We start from the raw sequence: 25,249 nt of genomic DNA, 5'->3' as shown, positions 1-25,249 counted from the left end.
TGTAAAGAGAGGCTAAGGTGGCAATGTCAGTTGCATAGTACGTAATGTAGTACGCAACTCCTTCAAATGCATAGGAATGGTAGACAAGGAAAACTGTTTTGGAGCGCAAACAATTGGAATGGGGCTAGAAAGGAAAACAGCTGCAGTATTTTCAGAGGTTCCTTGCAAACTAGTAATGGATTTGACAGGGACAGTACTGAGCTGGAGTGGACCCAGAGGAGCAGATGAAATGTTTGAGGTGAAGAATTAATAAGGGAACTATTGGAATAATCTGATTAATCCATAGTGCCACAAGCATAGCATTGATCCATTTGCTTGGATTTTGATGTCATTTGACTATTCCCTAATTTAAAAGAAAATTGACTTCATATTAGTAGTAGTAAAACACAATCTGAAGGATAATTTTGGGTTAGTGCCTGTGGTAAACTGAATTGAAATCCCTGAAACTGTTTCTGTTTCTCCCCCTTTATCACTCTCTCGCTCCCCCATCCCCCACTTTCATTTGCCCTCTTCCCTACACATTGCCCCCTTCTCCCCCCACCCACCCCCACAAACCCATTATTGATACAGAGCATTTCTGAAGAGGTAGTCTTCCCACTGATGTGTTACAAAGATGAAGATGAGGAGCTGTGGCAGGAGGATCCATACGAATACATTCGGATGAAATTTGGTGAGGTCCACAAAATGTCCCTGGATTTGATTGTGCTATAGATTTTCTTCTGTGTTGCTAAAAGCTGAGAGAACCTGACAGTGATTTCTATCCCCTCTCCATTGTCCCAGCAAAAAGGTAATTTTATTTAATTGTGAAGCCAAGATAATTAAAATCAGTTCTCGCTGTATATATCACTTTGGGCACTGCAGTGTTAGCTGGTGTATGTGAAAACGGTGGCTGCATTAATTAGGAGCATTGTTGGAATGTTTTTTAGATGTATTCGAGGACCATGTCTCTCCAACCATTGCAGCCCAGAATTTCCTGTACACTGCAGCAAAGAAGAGAAAGGAGGTGAGGCATCAACTTCTCCTGTGTCATTCAGTTCTGCAACTGTTGAACTATAATATCAATAAATGAAAACTTGAAGTTTTGAGCACCTCTCTGACTCTGGGTTACAACACTGTTTGACTTTTGGGGCCTGGAAAGTTTTACATGACTTGAACCTATACAGTGAGAGTAAGACACTCTGGAGCTATTGGGCCATAAAAATCTGCAGTGGCAGATTTCTTTCTTGATCTCCAAGGTTGAGTGTCATATTAGGGCCAAAAGTCATGTCATTAATAGGGCCTCCACACCATTGAATACCAGCTCTAAATGTCTGCAGTGGGAATAACTTGTATTACATCAAACCAGCGATTTTATAATCGGCATTATGTTGAAAGGGGAGCCTCATAGCAAGAAGGGGCTTTCATCGGTTTTGGCATTGCTGACTGGTGCAAATCAGCTCTCAAATTGGGAGGAACCCCAATTCATGGGTTTTTCTCCAAGTTAATGATGGTGAGCACTTCCAATGATGATGAGAATTCCAAGCAATAACTGGCCCACGTTTTGTCAGAAAATCCACAATATCAGCCAAGTAGTCAGAGATGTGGCAGGAAAAAGTACAGCAAACAAAATCTATATACCCACCAAACGAGTCTATTTAAACAATGCACCATAGAAAACAGTCTATTCCCTCAGGAAAGAGAATCTTTTAAATTGAGCTTTGATGAGCTACAACAAACATACAACAAACAAACTCATAACCAAAACTGCAGCAAAGACTCTTGATTTAAATGTGATGATTTCTCCTGCAAAGTGCAGTGAGTGGAGGATCATTGTATAAAAATGTACGAAAAATCTATCCTGGTCAATCACAGCAGTGTGATCGACAGAGACCATCCCATCATCTCCTTGTGTAATGCTTACAGATCAACTATATCTTGCCCTAAGGCCTAATCTAAAATTAAAGTTCAATTCCCATTCCCACCCCCATTCCATAGACAAATAAAGATTCCTGTACAAGTTAGTTGAAGTCAGTTGAAATTGACTTGAAATATTTTAAATTATTTATGTTGCATTTGTAGAAGCAATGATATTAATTCCACTGTTTTCTTTTAAACTAATTTGATTTCTATAGGTTTTGCCAAAGATGATGAGCTTTTGTTACCAGATTTTGACAGACCCAAGCGGCGATCCTCGAAAGAAGGATGGAGCACTGCATGTAATTGGTTCCTTGGCGGATATTCTGCTGAAAGTAAGTTGATGAATAGGTTTGGAGAGAAACGTTTATTTCAAGCTCACCTTAATGGTTTAGGCAAGATAAAGCTGAGCTGTAGGAATAAGATTGTAGGTTTGAGGTGCAGTTTGTCCTGTGTTAGTCGATTTCTGTTGGGGCAATATGTGGCTCATGGAGTTAGGGAGAAGAAGAAAAGTCCAACAATTTGCAAGGATTATTGGGGAGCCAGGAAGCGGGGCTTAAGAATAGCTTTTTCAATGACCTGGCAAAAGCACAATGAACCAAATGGCCCCCTTAAGCGATTCAAGATTTTGTGAATTTAATAATATCTGCAGCGGGGCATGTTTACCTTTTGGACAGAGATGTGACTTGCTTTGGCTGCTGATGTCTCTGAAAGTAGCTTATTGGCACTCATTGTCTAGCTTCATGCATCTAGACTGGTCACTTAGCTGAGGGTTGCCTCAAAAAAGTAAGCTTTTCCAACAAGAAGGGGAGAATATTAATTAGCCAGCAAAGAAACGGATAGAGCATTTGTTCTCATAGGTTGATCATAATATCTCTGTGTAGGACCTAGATGTGGAGTATCAAGAAATGCTCAACACATCCCGAATAATGTTTCAAAGACTGGAAGTATTTGGCTCAGAGTTAGATAGTGTTTTCTTCGTTCCAGGGATGTGGACATCACTGATAAGGCCAGCAATTTTTGACCATCCTTATCCCCTTATGAATGTTGTGCTTAACTGCCTTTTTCAGCCATGTTTAGTATACTTAACCTTCAGTAATTTTATAAATCCTCTTGATCTAACGTAGAAAAAAATTGTCATCTACTGTATCTAGTTTCACATTTATAACAGAGCAGGATGATTTTGGGCAAGCATATGAATAAATAATATCCTGTCTCTAAAGGTCACTAATGCACCTTGACAATGCAATAAACTCATATCGAGTTTGGAAAGGATATTGCATCCCTTAGCATGAATCCTACTTTCAAACCCCCTCCGTTTTCTGTATTTCGAATATTAAATTTGAACACTCACATCAAGCAACACAGACCGAGTGGAAGACCATTCGTATAATGCTAAGCTTCCTACACTCTGCCCAGCAATGTTTGAGTCAACCTCTAATTTAGACAAGCATATGCTCTTGCACCCATTTCCCACAACAGACATGCTTTGTTCTCCTGATGGCCCGATCACTATTGTCAAGTTAGTAGAGTTAATTTTGTGGTTTGGCTTCATGCCCACAATGTCGTCAACTGAAAAATCTCAAACTCATCAATGGTAGGACCTTTCTAGCCAATAGAGGTGACTTTCAAATTCTTAACTGAGTTGGTTTCAAGCCCAATGTGAGGTCAAAGAGCCTTAATATAATTGAAACCAGTGGGAATCTTGGAAAAGGTCTCCACTGGTCAGAGTCAAACCTAGTGCAAAGGAAAGATGGTTATTAGGCCAATTTATCAGCCCCAGGACATTGCTTTGGGAGTCCCTCCGGTAGTGTCCTCAGCCCAGCCATTCTCGGCGGTTTCATCCTAATGTCAGAAGTGGGAATGTTTGCTGATGATTGCATAGTATTTAGTGCCATTCGCAAATCCACTACCGAAGAGTGCATGCCCACCTGCAGTAAGGTTTGGACAACAGTCAAGCATGGGCTAATAAGTTACAAGTAATAATTGCATCTCACAAGTATCAGGGTTTCATCATCTCCAAGAGAAAGTCTAATCACCTCTCTTTGATATTTAATGGCATGGGGTTACTTTGACATTGATTAGAAACTGAACTGGACTAACCATACAAATACGGTGACTACAAGACTAAGTCAGAGGCTGAGAATTATGCATTGAGTGATTAGCCTCCTGACTCTCCAAAGCTCAAGTCAGGAGTTTGATGGAATACTCTCCACTTGCCTGGATGAGTGCAGCTCAACAAAACTAAGCTTAAACCCATCCAGGAAAAAGCAACTCGCAACACCCCATCCACTATCTTAAACATTCATTCCCTTCCTAAGGGCACAAGGGTTTATCAATGATGCTGACATCCCAGGAATGAAGAAAACACTAACTCAAACATTCCCAGTCTTTTAAACATAATGCTCACAATTACCTCAAGTATTGTGAATTTTGTTTTGTTCTTGTTTCATCTTCTCTGAACTAATACTAAATATATATTTATATCAACAGAAAAACATATACAAAGGCCAAATGGAGCTGGTGCTTCAGAATTATGTATTTACACTCTTCAACTCTGATCTAGGCTATCTCCGAGCTAGGGTAAGGCCAAGTACCATGTGCATGATTTTATGATGCGTAAATCCCGCAGAATGTTAATTATTTATAGTTCCTGTGTTTTTTTTTCTATTCATATCCAACAATGTTTATAGAATCAGACACCCAACAGCAAAACATTTTCCACTCTCTTGAATCCATACTAAACCTATCCCCCCAACCCACCCACCCACCCATTTTTGGTATGTGGTTGTTACTGGCTATGCCAGCACTTATTGCTGGCCTACAAACATATATGTTCACAAAACATTGAAGATGAAAGGGCAGGCTGAGAAAGCAGTTCAAGTATACGGGATCTTGGTTCTATTTTTATTTCTTTGTTTTTTATGAAATGCGTGTGTCACTGGAAAGGCCAGTATTTGTTGCCAAAAAGATAGAGGCATTGAATACTAAAGCAAAGATGAATCTCTGTAAAATATTGGTCTGACATCACCTGGAATATTATATCTAATTCTGGACACCAGGCATTAGGAAGATGTGGAAGCAGGAGAGAGGGTGCAGGAAGGATTTATGAGCATGAGGGACTGTAGTTACGTGGATAGATTGGAGAAGCTTAAGGTTACTCTCCTTCGAGAAGAGAAGACCAAGACAAGAGGATTTCAAAATGATGAGTGGTCAGGACATAGCAGATGGCAAGAAACTGTTCCTGTTGGTGGAAAGGTCAAGAACCAAAAGACATTAATTTAAGGTGAATGGTAAAAGAACCAAAGGCAACATGAGGAAAGATTTTCTTGTGCAAAAAGTGGTTATGTTCTGGTGGAGGCAGATTCGGTTATGGCTTTCAAAAGGGAATTCTCTGAAGAGTGAATATTTTCAGGGCTATGGGGAAAAGCCAGGGGAATGGAACTAGGTAAATTGCTCTTGCAGAGCCAGCATGGACACAAAGGGCTTCAATAATTTCCTCCTGTGCTATAACCAATCAATGATTCTCTAAAAAAAATATGGTGCTGGACTTTTCTTGAACTAGTGTTGGTTGTTTGATACCACTAAATTACTTGCTAATTCACTTCAGAGGGCATGTAAGAATCATCCACATTGATGTTGATGTACAACTGAAGTCACATATAAGCTAGACTGGGATAGAATGGTAGGCATCCTTCCTTAAATGATATTTTGACTTACTTGGGTTAGGGTACAATTTAATAGTTTCATCATAATTTTTACTAATACCGGCTTTTAATTCTAGAATATATCAAAAACTACAGTGGCATTTGTAGTAATTTTCTCTGGATTATTACTTTTTAAAATTATTTTATTCAGGATGTTGTGTGACTTGAAGGGTTACTTGCAGGTGGTGGCGTTCCCATGAAGTTACTAGGTGGTCCAAGGTGGTAGAGGAATGGGTTTGGAGCCTTGGTGAGTTGCTGCAGTGCATCTTGTAGATGGTATACACTGCTGCTACTGTGTTTTGGTGATGGAGGGAGTAAATATTTAAGCTGGTGAATGAGGTGCTTTGTCAAGCTGGGTGCTGAGCTTTCTGTGTGTTGTTGGAGCCACACTTATCAAGGCAACTGGAGAATATTCCAGCACACTCCTGACTTCTGCCTTGTAGTTAGCGGACAATCAGTAGGTGAGTTGCTTGCTGCGGAATTCCAAGCCTCTGACCTGTTTTTGTAGCCACAGTATTTATATGGCTGGTCTAGTTCAGTTTCTGATCAATGCTAACTCTCATGATGCTGATAGTGGGAGATTCACTGTGAGTAATGCCATTGAATATCACGGGGAGATGATTAGATACTCTCTTGTTGGAGATGATCCATCGCCTGGCACTTTTGTGATGCAAATGTTACTTGCCACTTATCAGTCCAAACCGAATGTTGTCCAGGTCTTGATGCAAATGGATGCAGGCTGTTTCAGTATCTGAGACGTCAGGAATTGTACTGCACATTGTGCAATCATCAGCAAACATCACCACTTCTGATTTTGATGGAGGGAAGATGAAACAGTTGAAGATGATTTGGCCTAAGATCCTGAGGAACTTCTGCAGCGACATCACTTGGAACTGAGAGATGTGTTAAAATGTAGGTTGGGTTGTTTTTTGGTGAGCTACCTGAGCAGTTTAGATTCCTATACATCAGTAGAGGCCCAATATTTGGTGGCTGTGGTCAGATAGTTTGGCTCTATCTGCCCACTGAATGAGAGACCTAGTTCAGCATGTTTGATGTCAACAGCATCGCTATATCTGTCGCACCTTGATGTTCTCGGTGGCACCCATTTTAGAATGTGTTAGTTGGAATGATGTCAAAGATGCAGAAAATAGATGAGATCTATTAATGGAATTGCCTTATATCTTAATGCAGGAGGCAGGAGTAATAAAGTACTGTGGAAGAATGGAAGAACTCCTGTAAGAGGAAGCTCTCATTGGATGCTAAGTTCAGTAATGTGACGGGGTAGACCGTTGTCTTGGAGAGCTAGGATTATGGGCTGTTACATCACAAAATATGCTTTTGAGCAAGTGTTCATCGAAAAGCCTCCTTAATGCAAAACACCAAAAAAAAATTTGAAATCCCTACGTAACAGTCAGTTTAACATTCAGCTCTTGGATTCTTGGGAAGTCTCACATTTAAAAGCTTGTCTTCCAAATACAGGATGGAGATTCATCAAAAATTCTAAAACCTTTTTTTAAGATATACCTCATTTACTTTTTGGGTCATGAAATTGGAAACTTGTATTGAAAGCATTGGAATAGATTGTAAGTGCACAAGAATGTTATCTAGGCTCCACAATTACCAGCAATCTGACACTTGATGCTGAAACCAACATGTACATCATAGCTGTTATGTCCAAGCTGAGTAAGAGTGTGGGAACATTAACAACCTAATTCAAACTGTAGGCCTACCAAGCCTGCAGCCTCAGTGCACTGCTCTACAATGGTGAGGCCTGGCCTACGGATGTTAAGCTCCAGCCTCCGAGTGAGCAATTCACCATTCCCCTGTAATCCTGAACATTTGTCCATTTCAGATAACAGTCTGATTTTCTTTTGAATGCTTCAATTGAACCTACCTCCACTACACCCTCAGGCAGTGCCTTCCAGACTTTAACCAATCATTGCATGTTGAATGTTTTCCTGGTGTCATTTTACCTTCCTTAACCAATTGCTTTAAGTCTTTGCCCTCTCATTTTCAATCCTTTCACAAGTGGGAACAGTTTCTCCCTATCTTATTCTTTACAGACCCCTCATGATTGTGAATATCTCCATCAACTCTCCACTCAGTGTTCCTTCCACAGTTTATCTTCATAATTGAGGTTCCTCATCCCTGGAACCATTCTCATGACTTTTTCTGGACACTCCAATCCTTCCTGAAGTGTAGCACCCAGAACTACTTGCAATACTCCAGCTGAGGCTGAACTAGTGTTTTTTACAAGTTCAACACAACTTCCTCTACACCTCTATTAATAAAGCCTGGGGTCCTGTATGCTTTGTTAATTGCCAACCTGTCCTGCCACCTTCAATGACTTACACATATGTACATACTGGCCCTTCTGCTCCTGCACCCTCTTTGGAAATATGCCCTTTATTTTATATTGTTCTCCATTTCTTTCCTACCAAAATGAATCACTTCGCATATCTCCATGTTGAACTTCATCTGCCACTTGTCTGTCCACTCCACCAACTTCTCGATGTCTTTCTTGAAGTTTTACACTCTTTTCCTCACTGTTCGCAATGCTTTCAAGTTTTGTATCATCTGCAAACTTTGAAATTATGTCCTGCACACCAAGTTTCAAGTTGTTAATACACATCAGGAAAAGCAAGGATCCCAATTCCAGTTCCGACAGAACTCCACTACAAAGCTTCCTCCAACTCAGTTGGATAATTGAACTCCCCCGTTCTAACTTATATTTTTTGCATTCCTCTGTAATTTCCTGCAAATTTGTACCTCTACATTCTTGCCACCAGTTGGTGACCTATAGACAACGCCAAGCAATTAATTTTTGTTCCTTGGCTCTTAATAAACTCTGTCCTTTACCCCTTTTGAACACCCTCTTTCTCCAGTGTTGTAATGCTCTCCCTAACCAAAGCTGCCATCCATCCTGTTTCTCCACACCCAGTCCTGCCCAACTTTGAACCAGGTCTCTGTTATAACCTCAACATGGTATTTCCACATAGCAATCTGCACCTGTTCCTCATCAATTTTATCTACCAAACTCTGTTCTGTAGAGTAAACTGAGCACTGGGTCACAACCTCCTGAGCATCCATACCTCTGCAAGCTAGATGGATAGATAGTGGACATTAACAGCAGGAGACGGTCACTGACTGCTATGACCTTTGGAGGCTGACTGGAATGGCATTGAAAAAGACAGTAAGAGTTTTAACAACACCAGGTTAAAGTCCAACAGGTTTATTTGGTAGTAGCAAATGCCATTAGCTCATGGCATTTGCTACCAAATAAACCCGTTGGACTTTAACCTGGTGTTGTTAAAACTCTTACTGTGTTTACCCCAGTCCAAGGCCGGCATCTCCACATCATTGAAAAAGGCAACAGAACTGAAAACCTCAGCTGGCTGGGAAGAGGGCCAAGAGAAAATGGAAGCCAGTGATCTATGCATCTTCGAAGCCCATTGTCTTCCTCTGCGGCAAATGCAGCAGAGACTGCCATGCTAGAGTAGGGCTCCTGAGCCACAACAGGCAATGCTTAAGACAAAGTTGACCACCACTATCACATTGTCTTACAAGAATGAAGGCTGCCACACACAGATTATAAGCATTATATTTTGTTCTGTTTTCTTTTTTTCTGTAATGGTTCTTTGCTGAAATAAAATCCTACTCAATGATGTGCAGAGTGAATAACTAGATGTCCTTCAAGATTTACTCCCTGGCTCAAGTGACTGTTATTGTATGCATAAATTGAGCCATTGAGGCCAAGCCTAGCTGTCAGTCCATCTGAGACCAGTGATCTCAGCACAGGCCAAGGATCAAATCTGACTCCTTTCTCATCTGTCACAATTCAGTGCCACATCAGGTGGTGTTTTAGTTGTCTAGGGAGCATACCAGGTTAGCTCCAAAGTACTGGACAGTATTGTGGCTGTTTAAACATATTTATGCTGGAGGAATTGGGCCAGTTTTCATGCATACAATAACAAATACATCCGTAATATACCATCTGCTTCACCTAGTTGCCTCGGAGAACAGTGAACTGATAGAGAGCTGAATAGGAGTTCAAAAGTAAATAAACTTTTAACTTCAATTTTACTTGAACTTGGATATTTCTATTTATATTTTCAATTCGGTTTCTTTTCTGAAAGGAGCAAATGACGTAGCTCCAACAACAGCTTCAGAAAGCTTACTGTACTACAGACTCAGTTCTATAATTGTAACATTGTACAAGAATGATGCAGTGCTCACATTTGCTAATATTTCTATGTAAATGCCTTTATTTATGAACAATATTTTAATTTTATTGTCATCTGTAAGGCAGAAGATATATTTGAATTTCTAGTTTTGAGCTGGTTTGTAACTTTTCATATTTCGTTCAATGCTGGAAATTCTGCTCTTGATAAAGATGTTAATGTTGTTCGAGGTTTTCAGGTGAATCTTGGTCTAGAATTCGTTTTTACTCCAAGTTTCTCTGTTCCTCAGCTTAATGTGCTGATTCCTGTTAGAAGATTTGGGCTGTGAGCATCAATATTATCCAGTAACTTGCTCAAGTGGCCTTTCACCTGTATTTCAGTTGTTAGCAGGCATTTTGACCATAGAAGGCATGATAGCATATCCTGATTTTGTCCTTGGATGCACCTTTTCGTGCAGAAGCTGCCAGGTAGAGATCAGGAAGCATTAAATCACTGTCCATTGACTGCTGCTGTGAGAGATGTATATGAGGGCAAGGTCAGCTTGCCTTTTCATCCCACAGTCCTCCCATTCTCTAGTTCAGAGACACAAAATAAATATTGCAGCACTGCAGCAGTCATCCTGTCTGAAATCACCACACTCTGGGAATCAAACCTGAGTGTTTTGCCCTGTGCAGCTTGGATCTATAGATCTTTTTTAAACAAAATGTTGTCATTGAGTGGAGTAACCTGAGGGTGCTGTTTTGTAACTGTATGCATTCATTTGTAATCATCTGAAAATTGTTAATTAGTTCCGTTCTTTACTATAAGATTTCATTTTCTGTAAGCTTTCTCTTTGAACTTTAACTTCCATCAATTCGTTTATATATTTATCCTTAGCACACTAAAATAGCTATCAGGCTGCCATATTTTCCTCAATCAATGCCAGACCTTTGGTTAAGTGGTCAAGTAAAGTATCAATGTATTTTTCAGGAAATAACTTTTGTTTTTCAATATTATCCTTTTCTGGCTGGCAACCATATAACCTTATTTAAAATTGGCACAGTGGTTAGCACTGCCTCACAGCGCTAGGGACCCGGGTTCGATTCCTGGCTTGGGTCACTGTCTGTGTGGACTTTCTCCCTGTTGTCTGCGTGGGTTTCCCCCAGATGCTCCAGTTTCCTCCCACAGTCCGAAAGACATGCTGGTTAGGTGCATGGGCCAAACAGGTGGGGGAGTGTGGCGGCTAGGGGATTTTCACAGTAACTTCATTGCAGTGTAAGCCTACTTGTGACACTAATAAATAAACTTCAAAACATTAATTGGCCATTGTGTGCTAATCTTGGTATAACTCCATGACCATGACTGTGTTTTCATTTGTTTGTGCATGGACTTTTCATTTGTTAGAATAACCCACATGTATAAGCACTTTTTTTGTCTCTTGTTGCTGAGACAGATGATGGTGAAAATTGTCAGTTAACAGAGACAGTTTAATGTATCATGCTTTTGAACTGTCCTCTTTGAGAAGGAGCACCCCAACAATAAACAGCACCTTTGTAAAAAGGTGGTATACTAGACTAGATCATCTGATTTAACCGTTCATCTCCCATCCTTGTACTCTTAAACAGCATTGAAAATTCTTCCGCACATTGCAAATTGTTTGATATACTCTATTTTGCAGTGCGCCTTTGAAGCATTAAGGGTCTTTAAGAGATATGCAACTGAACTCTCTCATCCATGTTAATTGAGTTGGATCAGTCTGGTCGAAGATGTCAATTTGAATACTTAATAAAAGTTCAAATTTTCCGGGAGAATTCCATTATCCACATAGTCTCCATGGTTTGGAAACTCTGTTTAAAAAAAAACCGGAAGAATATTTGAAACTACTGAAGACTCACTTTCTCTTAAGTACAGCAATTCATCTCTGTTAAGGTGAAGATGCATCACCACCTGATCAACTTTGAAAAGCTTTTTTATGAAAAAGCATTTAGCCTTTTTCATCCTTAAGATTGATGAACTGTGGTTGAGTCAATTGAAGTAACCATATGAAATTTTCTCGGACTGTTTTGGAAAGGTGCAGCCACTATTGTAAAGAAACACTCGTAATTGTTAGGTTCTTCTTCAGCCACTTGAAGTGACATGCATGTAGCCCAAAAATGGACAAAATCTATTTATTCTAACATTTTTTCTTTTAAAATGCACAATCACCCATTTCAAATAAGACTGATTATTTTCCTGCTTCTGACTTCATGTTTTTAGGCTTGTTGGGTTCTTCATTCATTTTGCAATCTGAAGTTCACAAATGATCTCAACTTGAGAAATGCAGTTGAGTTGACAAAGAAGAGCTTAATTGAAGATAAAGAGATGCCAGTCAAAGTAGAAGCTGCCATAGCTCTGCAGACACTTATAAGTAACCAAGATCAAGGTGAGTCAAAGAGAGATCTTGTGCTCAAGAAATGCTACCTTTAGTTCTTGCAGTTGTTTGGGCTGGTTACCATTGTGTGTTGTTTGACACAGGGATAAGCCTCTCAGATCCTCGACCCAAGTATTTAGATTTGAGCAAACCAGGATACATTAAAATGTTTTAGTAGCTAAATAAAAATTGATATTAGAACTTTTTTTAAATGAGACAATCACCAGTTAACTCTATAAAATAAATGTTGGTACCTTGTGGGCGGCACGGTAGCACAGTGGTTAGCACTGCTGCTTCACAGCTCCAGGGACCTGGGTTCGATTCCCGGCTTGGGTCACTGTCTGTGTGGAGTTTGCACATTCTCCTCGTGTCTGCGTGGGTTTCCTCCAGGAGCTCCGGTTTCCTCCCACAATCCAAAGATGTGCGGGTTAGGTTGATTGGCTATGCTAAATTGCCTCTTAGTGTCCTGGGATGCATGGATTAGTGGGTAAAATATATGGGGGTAGGGCCTGGGTGGGATTGTGGTCGGTGCAGACTCGATGGGCCGAATGGCCTCTTTCTGTACTGTAGGGTTTCTATGATTTCTTGAATGGGTGTTATAACAGTTTTGTTATACTATTGCACCAGAAACACTGATGGAAATGGCTCTGGGTCAGAGTGATGATATTGATTGCTGTTACTGAAACCTAAATGAACACAGTTTCTTTTAGTCCATTTACATGCCTGGTGCAGAGTATTTTATGATTAGACAGAGGAAGACAGTCGCTATTATTACTCTATTTAGCTGGCAGATAATAAAAGATGGTTATGCAAAGGCCTCTGCTCTCTTGCTGTCCCCTCTCACTATCACCAGCACTGAGACTTAATATTTCCTATGCTACTTGGCATGCCAAATTAGAACTGAATGGCATAAAAGAGGAACAGTGCTGATTTTCTTGACTCCTGGTCTCGTGCTGGCCATTGCATGTGCTGATGGGGGGTTGGAGAGCAGGCAAGTATTGGGCAGTAATCTGGCTGCTTAAACACATTATACTGGTGGAAATTGGGTCAGTTTTCACCTTGTAGGTACATCAGTAATAGCAGCCTAGGAGAACAGTTAACCAGATAGAGAGCTGAGCAGAAGTCTCAATATTTCTGGTCCTTTTGGATGTTTAATTTCAGAGGTGTTATACCTCTTATCAGAAAGGAGCTAATGATGTAGATCCAACAGCAGCCTCCTTAAACCTACTGTCCTGCAGGCTCTAAATTGGATACACCCCTGTTAGATCGTATAACTTGGTACCTTCAACTGGCTGCTGTTCATATGAATAAGTATTGAAATGTCTCTGCTCTTAAACCACACAACTATTCCAAAAGTCAATAATGCTTTCAGTTGAGTTTGCTTTACTGTGGGGGAAGAAAATAAATCATTAACAAGGGAAAGCATAGCTTATCTCACAAGTTGTTGTTCCCAGTTGTGGAGTGTAATGACAGCTGAGGCAATGGAGGATTACAGCAACTAGGTTGGCCCAATAGGAGAGAGATACAGTAGATCTAAATATTTGGGGCAAGGGAAGTGAAGAGATAAGAAACTAAGAAAACACTTTGCAGCTAATACATTGATATTTTCTCTCCAGCTAAGGAATACATAAAGCCATCGGTTAGGCCAGTAATGCAAGAGCTGCTCCATGTCGTCCGCGAAACCGAGAATGACGACCTCACCAATGTCATCCAGAAGATGATATGTGAATACAGTGAGGAGATGACCACTATTGCTGTTGACATGACACAGCATTTAGTAAGTACATATCAGGGATCTGGATCTATTAACAATGTTGGCAGTTCAGCAACTTGACCCTTTAATTGAACAATTTGAAGTGCACAGTAATGTTCTATCTTGGCTCATTGATAGCACACCTGACCTCTGAGTTTGGAGGCCATGGGTTCACGTCTCAATCCAGAGATAATCTAGCCTGACACTCTCAGTTCAGTACTACCATTAGAAGTACCATGTTTTAGATGAAGCAATAAAGTGAAAAACCCATTTCCCCCCTCAAGTAGATGCAAATGATTGGCAGTATTCCAAAGAAAAGTAAGGGAGTTTAGATCAATGCCCTGGCCAATATTTATCCTTCAAGAAAATGGCCATTATCTTATTGCTGTGTACCAAATGGTTACTGTTTCCTACATTACAACAATGATGACACTTCAAAAGTATTTAATTGGCTGTAAAGACTTAGAGATGTCCAGAGGTTGTGAAAGGTGCAATATAAATATTAAGTTTTGTTTAAGATTATTTTGAATTCCATTGCCTCCATCATGCATGCAGTTTGCAAGTGTCCCCTGTTTCATGAGTGAAGTGCATGTCGGGCAAGTAACTGAGATGTTCCCCCATTGTTACCATTTTTCTTTTTATTATCTCTGATTCTCTAACTTTTCTCTGAATTTCTCCTTACAAAATTAGTAAGCACCCTATATCTACCTTGTTTTCTTGGGGTTTGATTTAAGCGAACGCTACCTTGTTTCGTTAGAAATTTATTTAAGTGCACTCTACCTTGTTTCCTTGGCATGATGTGGAGATGCCAGCATTGGACTGGGGTGGGCACAGTAAGAAGTCCCACAACACCAGGTTAAAGTCCAAAAGGTGAGTTGACTCACCTGATGAAGGAGCAGCGCTCTGAAAGCTCGTGATTCCAAATAAACCTATTGGACTTTAACCTGGTGTTGTGAAACTTCTTGTTTGCTTGGGATTTGATTTAAATAGTGTTAGTCTATCTGTTGCTCATTAAAGTGTGAGATTGACCACTTTTAAGCTGTGCTCTTATTATACTGCCGCTCGAGTGTTGTGGATCAAAGCGGTAGTGTACGTGATTTGCAGCATTCGCACATTATAAAATCATGTACCTCTGAATGATGGAAAATGTGAACTTTTGCCAATAAGAGAAAGGCTTACCTTCCATGTAAATAGTTTGAGTTAAAGCATTGATATCAGCTGTGATGAGGCCAACAATCAAGATCATTTCAGCCTCCCAACTAAAAGTTTCTATAGCATAACATTTAACACAGTAATTGTTTTTAATTTTCTGGCAATACAGCCATGTTATGAACAGTTATAATTACTGTGTTAAATTAAAAGTAACCTATAAAGATTATTTAATTTCTAGTCATCTGATGGCAATTATTGCACAGAATTGTACAAAGAAGAACTCACATTTGTAAAGCACCTACCACATTCTCAAGATGTCTCAAAGCAATTTTCTAAGAGTCATTAATGATATAGGCCAATTTTTGCATATCAAGGTTCCACAAACAAAATAAGCAAATAATCAGATAATTCCTTGGTGGTGTTGGTTAGAGGGGAAATGTTGGATTGGACATACTGCTCTCTTCTTCCCAATACTACCATTAGAATCTCTTGTGTTGTGACATTCAGGAGGTAATTGGATTGTTACCTGAAAAGGAAGGATGTGCTGGGTTATGGGGAGAAGGTAGGGGAATGACACTGGGAAAATGTGCTCGTTCGGCAGGCTGGCACAGAATGGTCTCCTGATTCTAGATTTTGTGCTCTTGTCTACCTAAACAGGCAGACGGGGCTGCAGTGCAGAGCCTCATCCAAAGGAAGGCATCTTGACAATACAGCACTCCATCAGTATGGCACTAATGTGTCAGCTGTGATTAGGTCCTCTGATGAAGGGTCATCCTGACTCGAAACGTTGGCTCTATTCTCCCTCCACAGATGCTGTCAGACCTACTGAGATTTTCCAGTATTTTGCATTTTTGTTTCAGATTCCAGCATCCGCAGTATTCTGCCTTTATCTTAGGTGCTCATGTCTCTGGAGTGGGCTTTGAATCCACAAAGTTTAAAATCCAAGGTGTGAGCTCAAATTAAGTGCTTTAAACAGTTCTTGCTGTACAAAGTAATTTTGAGTTTAATGTTTTGAGTAATGAACTTTGCAATCGTGAAAAGCTGCTTGTAACTTTAAAAACAGCATGCATTTATAGTATCTTTCAAGAAATAAAATGTCCCAAGATGCTTCACAGAAATAATTATCAAATTTTTTTTTGCTAACCACGGTGGCACAGTGGTTAGCACTGCTGCCTCACAGCACCAGGGACCGGGGTTCAATTCCTGGCTTGGGTCACTTCCTATGTGGAGTCTGCATATTCTCCCCGTGTCTGCGTGGGTTTCCTCTGGATGCTCTGGTTTCCTCCCGCAGTCCAAAAAACGTGCGGTTAGGTGAATTGACCATGCTAAATTCTCCCTCAGTGTATCTGGGCAGGCGCCGGAGTGTGACAACTAGGGGATTTTCACAATGACTCCATTGCAGTGTTAATGTAAGCCTACTTGTGACACTAATAAATAAACTTAAACTTTAACTTATTTATCTCTCTAGTCTAGAGCAGATGTAACCATGAGCTCCCTGATGACCTGCTGGCAGCAAGCAGCACAGGAGCTACATGTGGTTCTTGGAGCTTTCAACTTAATTTGTGGTTTTGTGGCCCCCTGGATGGCTGTGGCAGTTGCACAGAGTGGAGTACAGTTTACTGTGGAATTGGACTTGGAAGTGCATGCTGCTGAGTTTAAATAATCTGACCTAAGCACTAAATTATAGCTGGGATGTCCGTTCGAACCTTGCATTGGCCGGCCAGATGTTTGTCATTTCTTAGGATGCCAATCTCCAGGAAGGTGTCGAGTTAGCTTTATATGGTACTTAGAGGGATTCCTTGATCACTTTTTAAACCTTACTTAAATGTATTGCCATTGTAACATTTCCACCCATACTTCCGTTGCACTTGGAAAACAGCAGTTTGCTTTTATAATGGCATCTTTAACAGTCTAAGATGTCCTAAGGCAGAACCTAATTAGACAGAAGTTGACACCGGCCAAAGCAGAAGATATTAGAACTGGTGATCAAAAGCGTGCTTTAAAAAAGGGTTAAGTTTTAATTAGTGTCTTAAAGGAGGAGAGAGAGGGTAGAGAGGTAGGGAATTCCAGATGGGTCGAGATGGCTGAAGACGTGAGTCATAGAGGTTTACAGCATGGGAACAGGCCCTTCGACCCAACTTGTCCACGCCGCCCTTTTTTTAAAACCCCTGAGCTAATCCCAATTGCCCGCATTTGGCCCATATCCCTCTATACCCATCTTACCCATGTAACTTTCTAAATGCTTTTTAAAGGACAAAATTGTACCCGCCTCTACTACCACCTCTGGCAGCTTGTTCCAGACACTCACCATAATGGTTGGATAAAAGAAATGAGGTTGCACAAGAGGCCAGAGATTGGGGAGAGCAGTTCTCGCAGGGCTGTGGGATTGGAGAAGGTTATAGAGACCAGAAGGAGAGAGGCTGGGGAAGGATTTGAAATTAGTAAGAGACACAAAACTCTCCCAGCCAAGAGGAATTGAACATCACACAATATTATGTATGGCTGGAACCTATACTGCATCTACTATTCTCTTGCAATCTCATATTGGTATCAGTGCTCATGATTTTTGTTATATTGTAACTAGTGAATGGCTGGAATGATAATTTAGGGCAGCAACCTTGTTCAGACCAGGTGCCATTCTAAAATGAGAGCATAGTCTCCTGTGTTTACACTGATTTCCTAATGCTTTGGATATTTCTGCCATTAGCATTCCCTCTTATCTGTCGTCAATATATTTTGTGCATTGTGTGTGCAGGATGAAGCTTTTGTGAAATAATTTTCATGCTTGCAAGCTTCCAGACAAAAGTGTATAAATATAAGGTTTTTGTTTTCCTTCTCAGGCCATGACTTTCAGCAAAGTCCTCCAAAGTGACGCATATGAAGAAATTGAGGACAAGACGGTGATGGCTATGGGTATCCTGAATACTATAGACACCATTTTGACTGTGGTGGAAGCTCACAAGGAGGTCAGTAACCGTTTTATTTGGCTGAAAACATTACTCTCGAGACGATGCAATTCATTATGTTGTGAAAGTTACACAAATGTAATTTGAGTGATGTATGCACTGGAAGAAAGATGCGGCCATTGGCATTGTTAATTTGGTATGTTTCTTGTGTGTAGTGAAAATGGTGGACAGTGTTCTTGCTTGGAGCAGGTGGAACACAATGAGTGACCTTTTTTGGTGGGGAAGGGAAATGATTGAACCCTGAGTGGCAGCATGAGAGCAATCTGATAGCATAGTAATTCTGAGTGGCTGAAGAGAATACAGAAGAAGAGAGGGAAATATGGAAAAATAGAGAAATCGGTAAAGAATGTTGAAGATGAAAGGGTGAAGTGGACAAGGAAAGATGAGTGGAGCAGTGGGATCAAGCTTAATGTGGAAATTAAAATGTGTGTACAATTAGACAAGCAGATAGACTTGAAGTTATAGGTACAAACCTAACGGAAAGCTATGCTTTATTGAATGAGATTCTATTTGGAAGAATCTCCAGCAGCCAGCTTTATTCCCAGAAGGGCAAAGGTTTGGGTGTTTTTCACTGCCTGGTGATCAAGCATCCACAGGCAAAGGTTGTCATTTCAAAGCTGGTCCTGTTTTCTTCACACAACAAACTGCTCAATAGCCAAATAAAAGCAGTTTTAAACACATTACTCGTCTTCCAGCTTGTCTTTGAGACAAAAATGCGATTGGGTTCACTACATGATATTATCACATTCTGCAGCAGATATCTTTCTGGTGTTAATTATTTTTATTTGCCTTGCGTGCCACACTATGTTCAGTCACTTGCTCAACTTTGTTCCCACTGCATCCCAGCCCTTTCACCTCGATTCACTTACTTGGCACATTACATTGCTTCTGCAGGGTGGTATTGACCATCCCAAGACACTTGTGTGGCATTACAAACCTGCTGGTGGTCCAGGTCAGCCCATTTACTCAGCTTTGTGTGACAGAAGCACGTCGCCCAGAAAGGACTTCTCAAAATGGAGAAATAAATCTAAAGTTAAAAGGAAAAGCTTTTCTGTGTTTTATTGAGTGAGGAGGTTTGCTAGGTCAAACGGTCCTTTTCCTCAAGCCTAACCTTTCCTTTGACTTAATGACATTGAACAATTGGTTTATTTCATTGTTTTCATGAATTTCTTTTAGCTCCAGTTATTTTGCTCAGCCCTTGTTGCTCAATGTGATATTAAATTGCTTGCTTGGTAACTTTTAAAAAGGTGTGCTGTAATTATGATATTCCAGCAAGTTTCATCAGATAGCTAGTGCTGGGTGGTACAGCAGACTTAAAGAGCCCATCCAAGGCCTGATGCTGCAACCAGCTGCTTCATTATACCCTTAATGCTGAGAAATGTGGACCCTATCTTTGAAGAGTTGTGGGTTCTTCAAATAGACATAAAAGAAGGGCAAACCTCTGGCAGCTATATTGGTAAATGGATCTTTCTGCTCATCCAGATTGTTACCTGTTTCTCCCAGAGTAACGGTACGCATCTTTTTCCTCCTCCATTTCCACCCCATCCTCCAGATTACACTACAGCTCGAGGGCATCTGTTTGCAGGTCATTGGACTAGTACTTCAGAAACACGTAATAGGTACAGTCAAAACACTGTTGTTTGAACTTTTATTATTTAAAGAGCAATTGGGCCCTGATAAGATTATACAAATGTTAACATTTTTTAACTGTCAGCACGAGAAAACCTAACTGAATATTTAACAAAGAGCTTGCACCGTAAATCCTTTCCTAAAGTACAATTGTATTCCTGAAAAGTGCAAGTGAAACAACTTCAAATGAATCAGATTTTCCGTTAAAACCAACGGAAGAACTGATTTGGGTTCTGTGGACTTTTCTCATCAGAAAAAGAAATTTTAAAATTGTACCCTATAAGTTGAAATACTTTACTTTGCTAAATTCCTACATTGGTAAATTCAATAACATTTAAAATAATATAACTTTTTTAAAAAATAAAATTGAGATGCTAACTTTTACTTAACTCCGGCTCACTGACTCTCCTTGCTTGCCAAACCTTCCACTCACCACACATATGGCCACTGATCCTCTTGGTTGCATTGGGCCCTTCCTTTTGTTGAACCTTCTGCTCCCGCGCTTTGCCACTTCCCTCTCCTGAAACCTTGCTGTGCGTGAGGGTTCTGGGGATGAGTGGGGAAAGGCAGGAAGAACACCTACGGCTTGCAGAGGATGAGCCACAAACTGAATGGTTGGCAGTGAAAGGGAGGTTTGGAGGATTGCTGATGAGAGGGAGTGACAGAGGCCACTCCAAAATTGCACCAATTGAGTCACACGCTCAGACCTGACGTGGAACGATTTTACAACAAAACCCCCAACATTCCAGTGTGAATAGGGGCCTCATGAAGTGACTATGTTAAACTGGAATGACTTGAAACAGAGTCTTGCGGCTTTTGTGTAGAACCTCATTGTGCCAAAGTATTTTACGGCTAATGAACCAGTAATTGAAGTATTTCCACTGTAATAAGGTAGAAAAACACAACAAATCATTTGTCCATGGCACAATCCCATAGGCAGCAACGAGATAAATAATCAGAGGATCTGTCTTTCGTGGATGTTGTTTGAAGAATAAATAATGGCCAAGAAGTTGAGAAAACTTCCTTGCTCTTTGAAATAATATCATGTGATCTTTTGCATCCACCTGCGAGAGCAGATGGAGTCTTAGTTTAGCAGCTTATCTGAAAGACGGCACCTCAGATAATGCAGCACTCCATCTGTGCCGGTCTAAATTATGTGATCAGGTCTGAAACAAAAGGACTGTCACCGAGCTGTGGCTCGCAATATTAATTTGACTACATAGTATATTCTGTCATACCTCAATATTTTGCGCTTGTCTGACACAGTGTTAAGTAATCGTTGGGCTGCTTATGAAATTCCTTTTGTAGTACTTCAATAAAATGGTCTATAATCTTGCTGTGTTTTTATTCTGATATTGAATTAATTTATCGACACTTAAAGTAACATGTAATAATTCTTCCTTTGCATGAGGTTTCATAGCAATAATTCCTGCTTTCTTCCTGCTCCAGAATTCTATGAAGAGGTTCTGTCCCTAGCGTATAGCTTAACGTGCCAAGTAATATCTCCTAATATGTGGCAACTTCTTGGTGTTCTGTATGAAGTCCTTCAGCAAGACTGCTTTGAATATTTCACAGGTATTCAGTTATTCTTTTGGATATACTTTATACTTCTTAAAAAAAAATCTTGTATGTTGCGATGAAAGGTTTAGCTTCATATAGATAATTTATCTTTGATAAAAGTACCCAACAAAACAAAATCCAATGGAGGATTCAGATTCCTGGTAACCCCACCCAGCTAAACTTGACCAAATCCATTTGGTTGTCCTGTGTTTTTAAACAGATTGGATACCCCATGTGTGATGGTGCCAACCGACTTTCCTTTAAGTGCTTATTTGAATCAGAAAGCAGACATAACACAGACATGGCGGTCGGCAGCCTCCTGTGCTGTTACCATATTTGATTCTAGGTAAACAAGACTTAGTAACTGCTCTTATCGCTGCTCTAAAAATCTTGTCCACAGACTAAATTGGGTGTCAGAAATGTAATGTTGCTTGTTTAGGCTGTACTGAGTTTCATACAGGGTTTGATAAAGACCATGAGAAAATCATCTGAACTTGTGGCATGAACATAGGATCATAGAATCCTATCGTGCAGAAGGAGGCCATTCAGCCCATCGAGTCTGCACCAACCACAATCCCACCTGGCCCAATCCCCATAACCCCATGCATTTACCCTAGCTAGTCCCCCTGACACTAAGGGGCAATCCACCTAACCCACACATCTTTGGACTGTGGGAGGAAACGGGAACACCCGGTGGAAACCCATGCAGAGACGGGAGACTGTAAAAAAAACTCCACGCAGACAGTGACCCAAGCTGGGAATCGAACCCTGGCGCTGTGAGGCAGCAGTGCTAACCACTGTATCACCGTGCCGTCCCATGTCAATGAAAGGTGATTCTCCAACTGAATGGAAGTAAGTATAAGAAGGATATCCTAGAAGAGGGTTTAATGGACTCTTCAATAGAAGCCATTAGTAATGTTGGAATGTTTTAATAATTCCACAATGTTACCAGTAACAACAGCTAATCAAATAATACATTGTGACTTACATATGCAGCTCAGCCCTTCCCATTTGCCCAAACTTGAAGTTGTTGCTAAAATATTATTCAACCCTAACAGAACAAAAAAGATCAATGTGAGATATATTTCAGCTTAAGCGGAAATTTTTATCCCACGAATATGAAAAGGTTCAGACAATTAAATATGTAGGGTATTCCTTTAGCCTATGTTTAAAAAAAATAAGCCTTGAATAGAGCAGAGAACACGGGCATTCTGTGCAGCACTCATTCTGTCCACAGCAAAAGAAATGTCAAAGTTTAACAGAAATAAGCACCTTTAACCATACTGGTTAGCTGAACAAAACTATATTCACTGGTCAATCATAACAAGCACACTAGTTGGCTGAACTCCAGGAATATACAGCTTTTTCAGCAATATGTCTGTACCAATCGGCTGAAAAACCTGCCCCAGAGAAAACAGCCCATATGCTGGAAAGGCATCTACTCAATCCAGGCTTTCCGAGCACCAGTCCATATCTATCAATGTTAACTGCACATCACCTTGTTAATGTATTTAAATAACAGCTGCCTCTGAAGAATGGGTTGTTTGAACCAGGTTGGGGTCAGGTTTCAGACTTTTGAAATTTTAATGACTCCCCTCCCATTCCCCTCTCCTGCCCATTGTGAGGACGAAAACCCTTCCTGCTGTGGCCTCGCCCACTGCTTCCTAATGCTGCTGTGCTCTATCAAACAGCGTTATTTCAAACATTCCATCTTGTTATAGAATCCCTACAATGCAGAAGGAGGCCATTCGGCCCATCGAGTCTGCACCGACCACAATCCCACCCAGTCCCTATCCCAGTAGCGCCATGTATTTACCCTGCTAATTCCCCTGACACTAAGGGGCAATTTGGTATAGCCAATCAACCGAACATCTTTGGACTGTTGGAGGAAACCCGAGCACCTGGAGGAAGCCCACATAGAAGCGAGGAGAATGTGCAAACTCCACACAGACAGTGACCAAGTCTGATGCAGAGATGAAATTGTTTTGAGCCATTTGGTACGTGTCCTCAGACTTTTGTATCTTTTGCCCAATGAAGAAGGTGGAAGAGAGTATTTCCGGAGTGCATGGGGTTCTTGATTATGCTGGCTGCTTTTCCGAGGCAGCGGGAAGTGTATTTGGTGTCAATGGTTGGGAGGCTGGGCTTCATTCACGACCCTTTGTAGTTTATTGTGGTCTTGGACAGGGCAGGTTACTGAGCTGTGAAACAACCAAAAAGAATGCTTTCTATGGTGCATCAGTAGGAGTTGGTGAGAGTTGTAACAGGTATGCCAAATTTCCTTAGTCTCCTGAGAAAGTAGAGGTGTTGGTGGGCTTTCTTAACTATGGTGTCCGCATGGAGGGACCAGGACAGGTTGTTGGTGACCTGGACACCTAAAAATTTGAAGCTCTTGACCATTTCTACTTCGTCCCAATTGATGTAGACAGGGGCATGTCCTCCACTGCGCTGTCGATGATTATCTCCTTCATTTTGTTGACGTTGAGGGAGAGATTATTGTTGTCGCACCAGTTCACCAGATTCTCTATCTCTTTTCTGTACTCTGTCTCATCATTGTTTGAGATTCGACCCACTACGGTGGTGTCATCAACAAACTTAAAAATGGAGGGGAATTTGGCCATAAAGTCAGAGGTATATAAGGAATATAGTAAGGGGCTGAGGTCGCAGCCTTGCAGAGCACCGGTGTTGAGGATGATCGTGGAGGAGGTGTTGTTGCCTATCCTTACTGACTGCGATCTGTGGATTAGGAGGTCTAGGATCCAGTTGCAGAGGGAGGAGCCGAGCCCCTGGCCACGAAGTTTGGAGATGAGTCTTGTAGGAATAATGGTGTTAAAGGCTGAGCTGTAGTCTATGAGTAGGAGTCTGACATACATGCCTTTGTTACCTAGGTGTTCCAGGGTTGAATGTAAGGCCAGGGAGATGGTGTCTGCTGTGGACCTGTTACGGCGATAGGCAAACTGTAGTGGATCCAGGCAGTCTGGCAGGCAGGAATCGATTTGTGCCATGACTAACCTTTCGAAGCACTTCCAGCCCTTCCCTTCCATGACTTCTCCATCTCCTTCTCTGGGGCTAGGCTGACAACCAGTAACTAATATAACCCACTTACACCCACAGCTACCATGACTATACTCCTGTAAGGACCTTGTTCATTGTCCCAATTTCTCAATTTTTGTCGTATCTGTTCTGATGGTGTCACCTTCAATACCAATACCGCTGCTATTTCGTCCTTTTCCCTCAATTGAACATTTCGCTCCACAGGACCCTCAAATGCGTCTGTCTCCTTTTCTGTACTGTCTCGCTCCTTTCCACCATGAACCCCTTGTCCTTACCTTCCACACCACCAGTCTCCACATTCAACAGATCCTCCTCTGTCATTTCTGCCTCTTCTGATGTGATGCTAAAGTATTATCTTCTCTCCACCTCTTTCAGCATTCCAAATGAATTGTTCTCTCTTTGTCACCCTGGTCCTCTCTTCAATCACTCCCAACACCCTTCCACTTGCAATGGCATCTTACTGTGCAAGCTCAGGAGTTGCAATACCTCTACATTTCCCTCCTTTCCCTGACCACTGTCCAGGGTACCAAACACTACTTTCGGATGAAACAGCGATTTACTTGTCTTTCTTTCGATTAGGTTTACTGCATTTGCTGCTGGGCAATGGAAGACCAAACGCAGATTAAGGGAGCATTTATGGAATACCTTCCATTTAATCTGCAAGAGTGACCCAGAGCTCCTAGTCGCTTGACATTTTAATTCCCTACCTCATCCTGATTCTGGCTTCACTGTCTTCAGCCTCCTAAATCTTATAATGAAGCAGTATAATCGTGAAGATGAGCATTTCATCTTTCCATGAGACACTTCAGAGCCCTTTGAACTCCACTCTGTGTTCAACAATTTCAGATCATAGCCACTGCCCCATTTTCTTTGTAAGCACCCGTTGGTTATGATTCTGTTATTCCTGTTTACATCTCCCCTAGACCCAACTTTTTTTTTACTTATCCCATAACCACCTTGAGCCATCA

The 25,249-nt window shown here is 41.0% G+C and overlaps 1 protein-coding gene across 3 annotated transcripts in view; it reads left to right on the top strand.

The window, feature by feature from the left end:
- The window catches only part of ipo8 (importin 8), a 125,228-nt gene that overhangs the window by 79,000 nt on the left and 20,979 nt on the right, over window positions 1-25,249 (top strand). For all 3 annotated transcript variants that reach the window (XM_078220226.1, XM_078220227.1, XM_078220228.1), the window contains 9 exons: window positions 571-670; window positions 927-1,003; window positions 2,112-2,228; window positions 4,387-4,476; window positions 12,017-12,182; window positions 13,787-13,947; window positions 17,916-18,041; window positions 19,594-19,660; window positions 21,120-21,245. In XM_078220226.1, the coding sequence (XP_078076352.1) occupies window positions 571-670; window positions 927-1,003; window positions 2,112-2,228; window positions 4,387-4,476; window positions 12,017-12,182; window positions 13,787-13,947; window positions 17,916-18,041; window positions 19,594-19,660; window positions 21,120-21,245 (1,030 nt within the window). The remainder of the gene's footprint in view (window positions 1-570; window positions 671-926; window positions 1,004-2,111; window positions 2,229-4,386; window positions 4,477-12,016; window positions 12,183-13,786; window positions 13,948-17,915; window positions 18,042-19,593; window positions 19,661-21,119; window positions 21,246-25,249) is intronic.

The sequence above is a fragment of the Mustelus asterias genome, chromosome 9 (genome assembly GCF_964213995.1).
Source record: "Mustelus asterias chromosome 9, sMusAst1.hap1.1, whole genome shotgun sequence".
NCBI lineage: Eukaryota > Metazoa > Chordata > Chondrichthyes > Carcharhiniformes > Triakidae > Mustelus > Mustelus asterias.
This window is presented reverse-complemented; position numbering and strand designations above follow the sequence as displayed.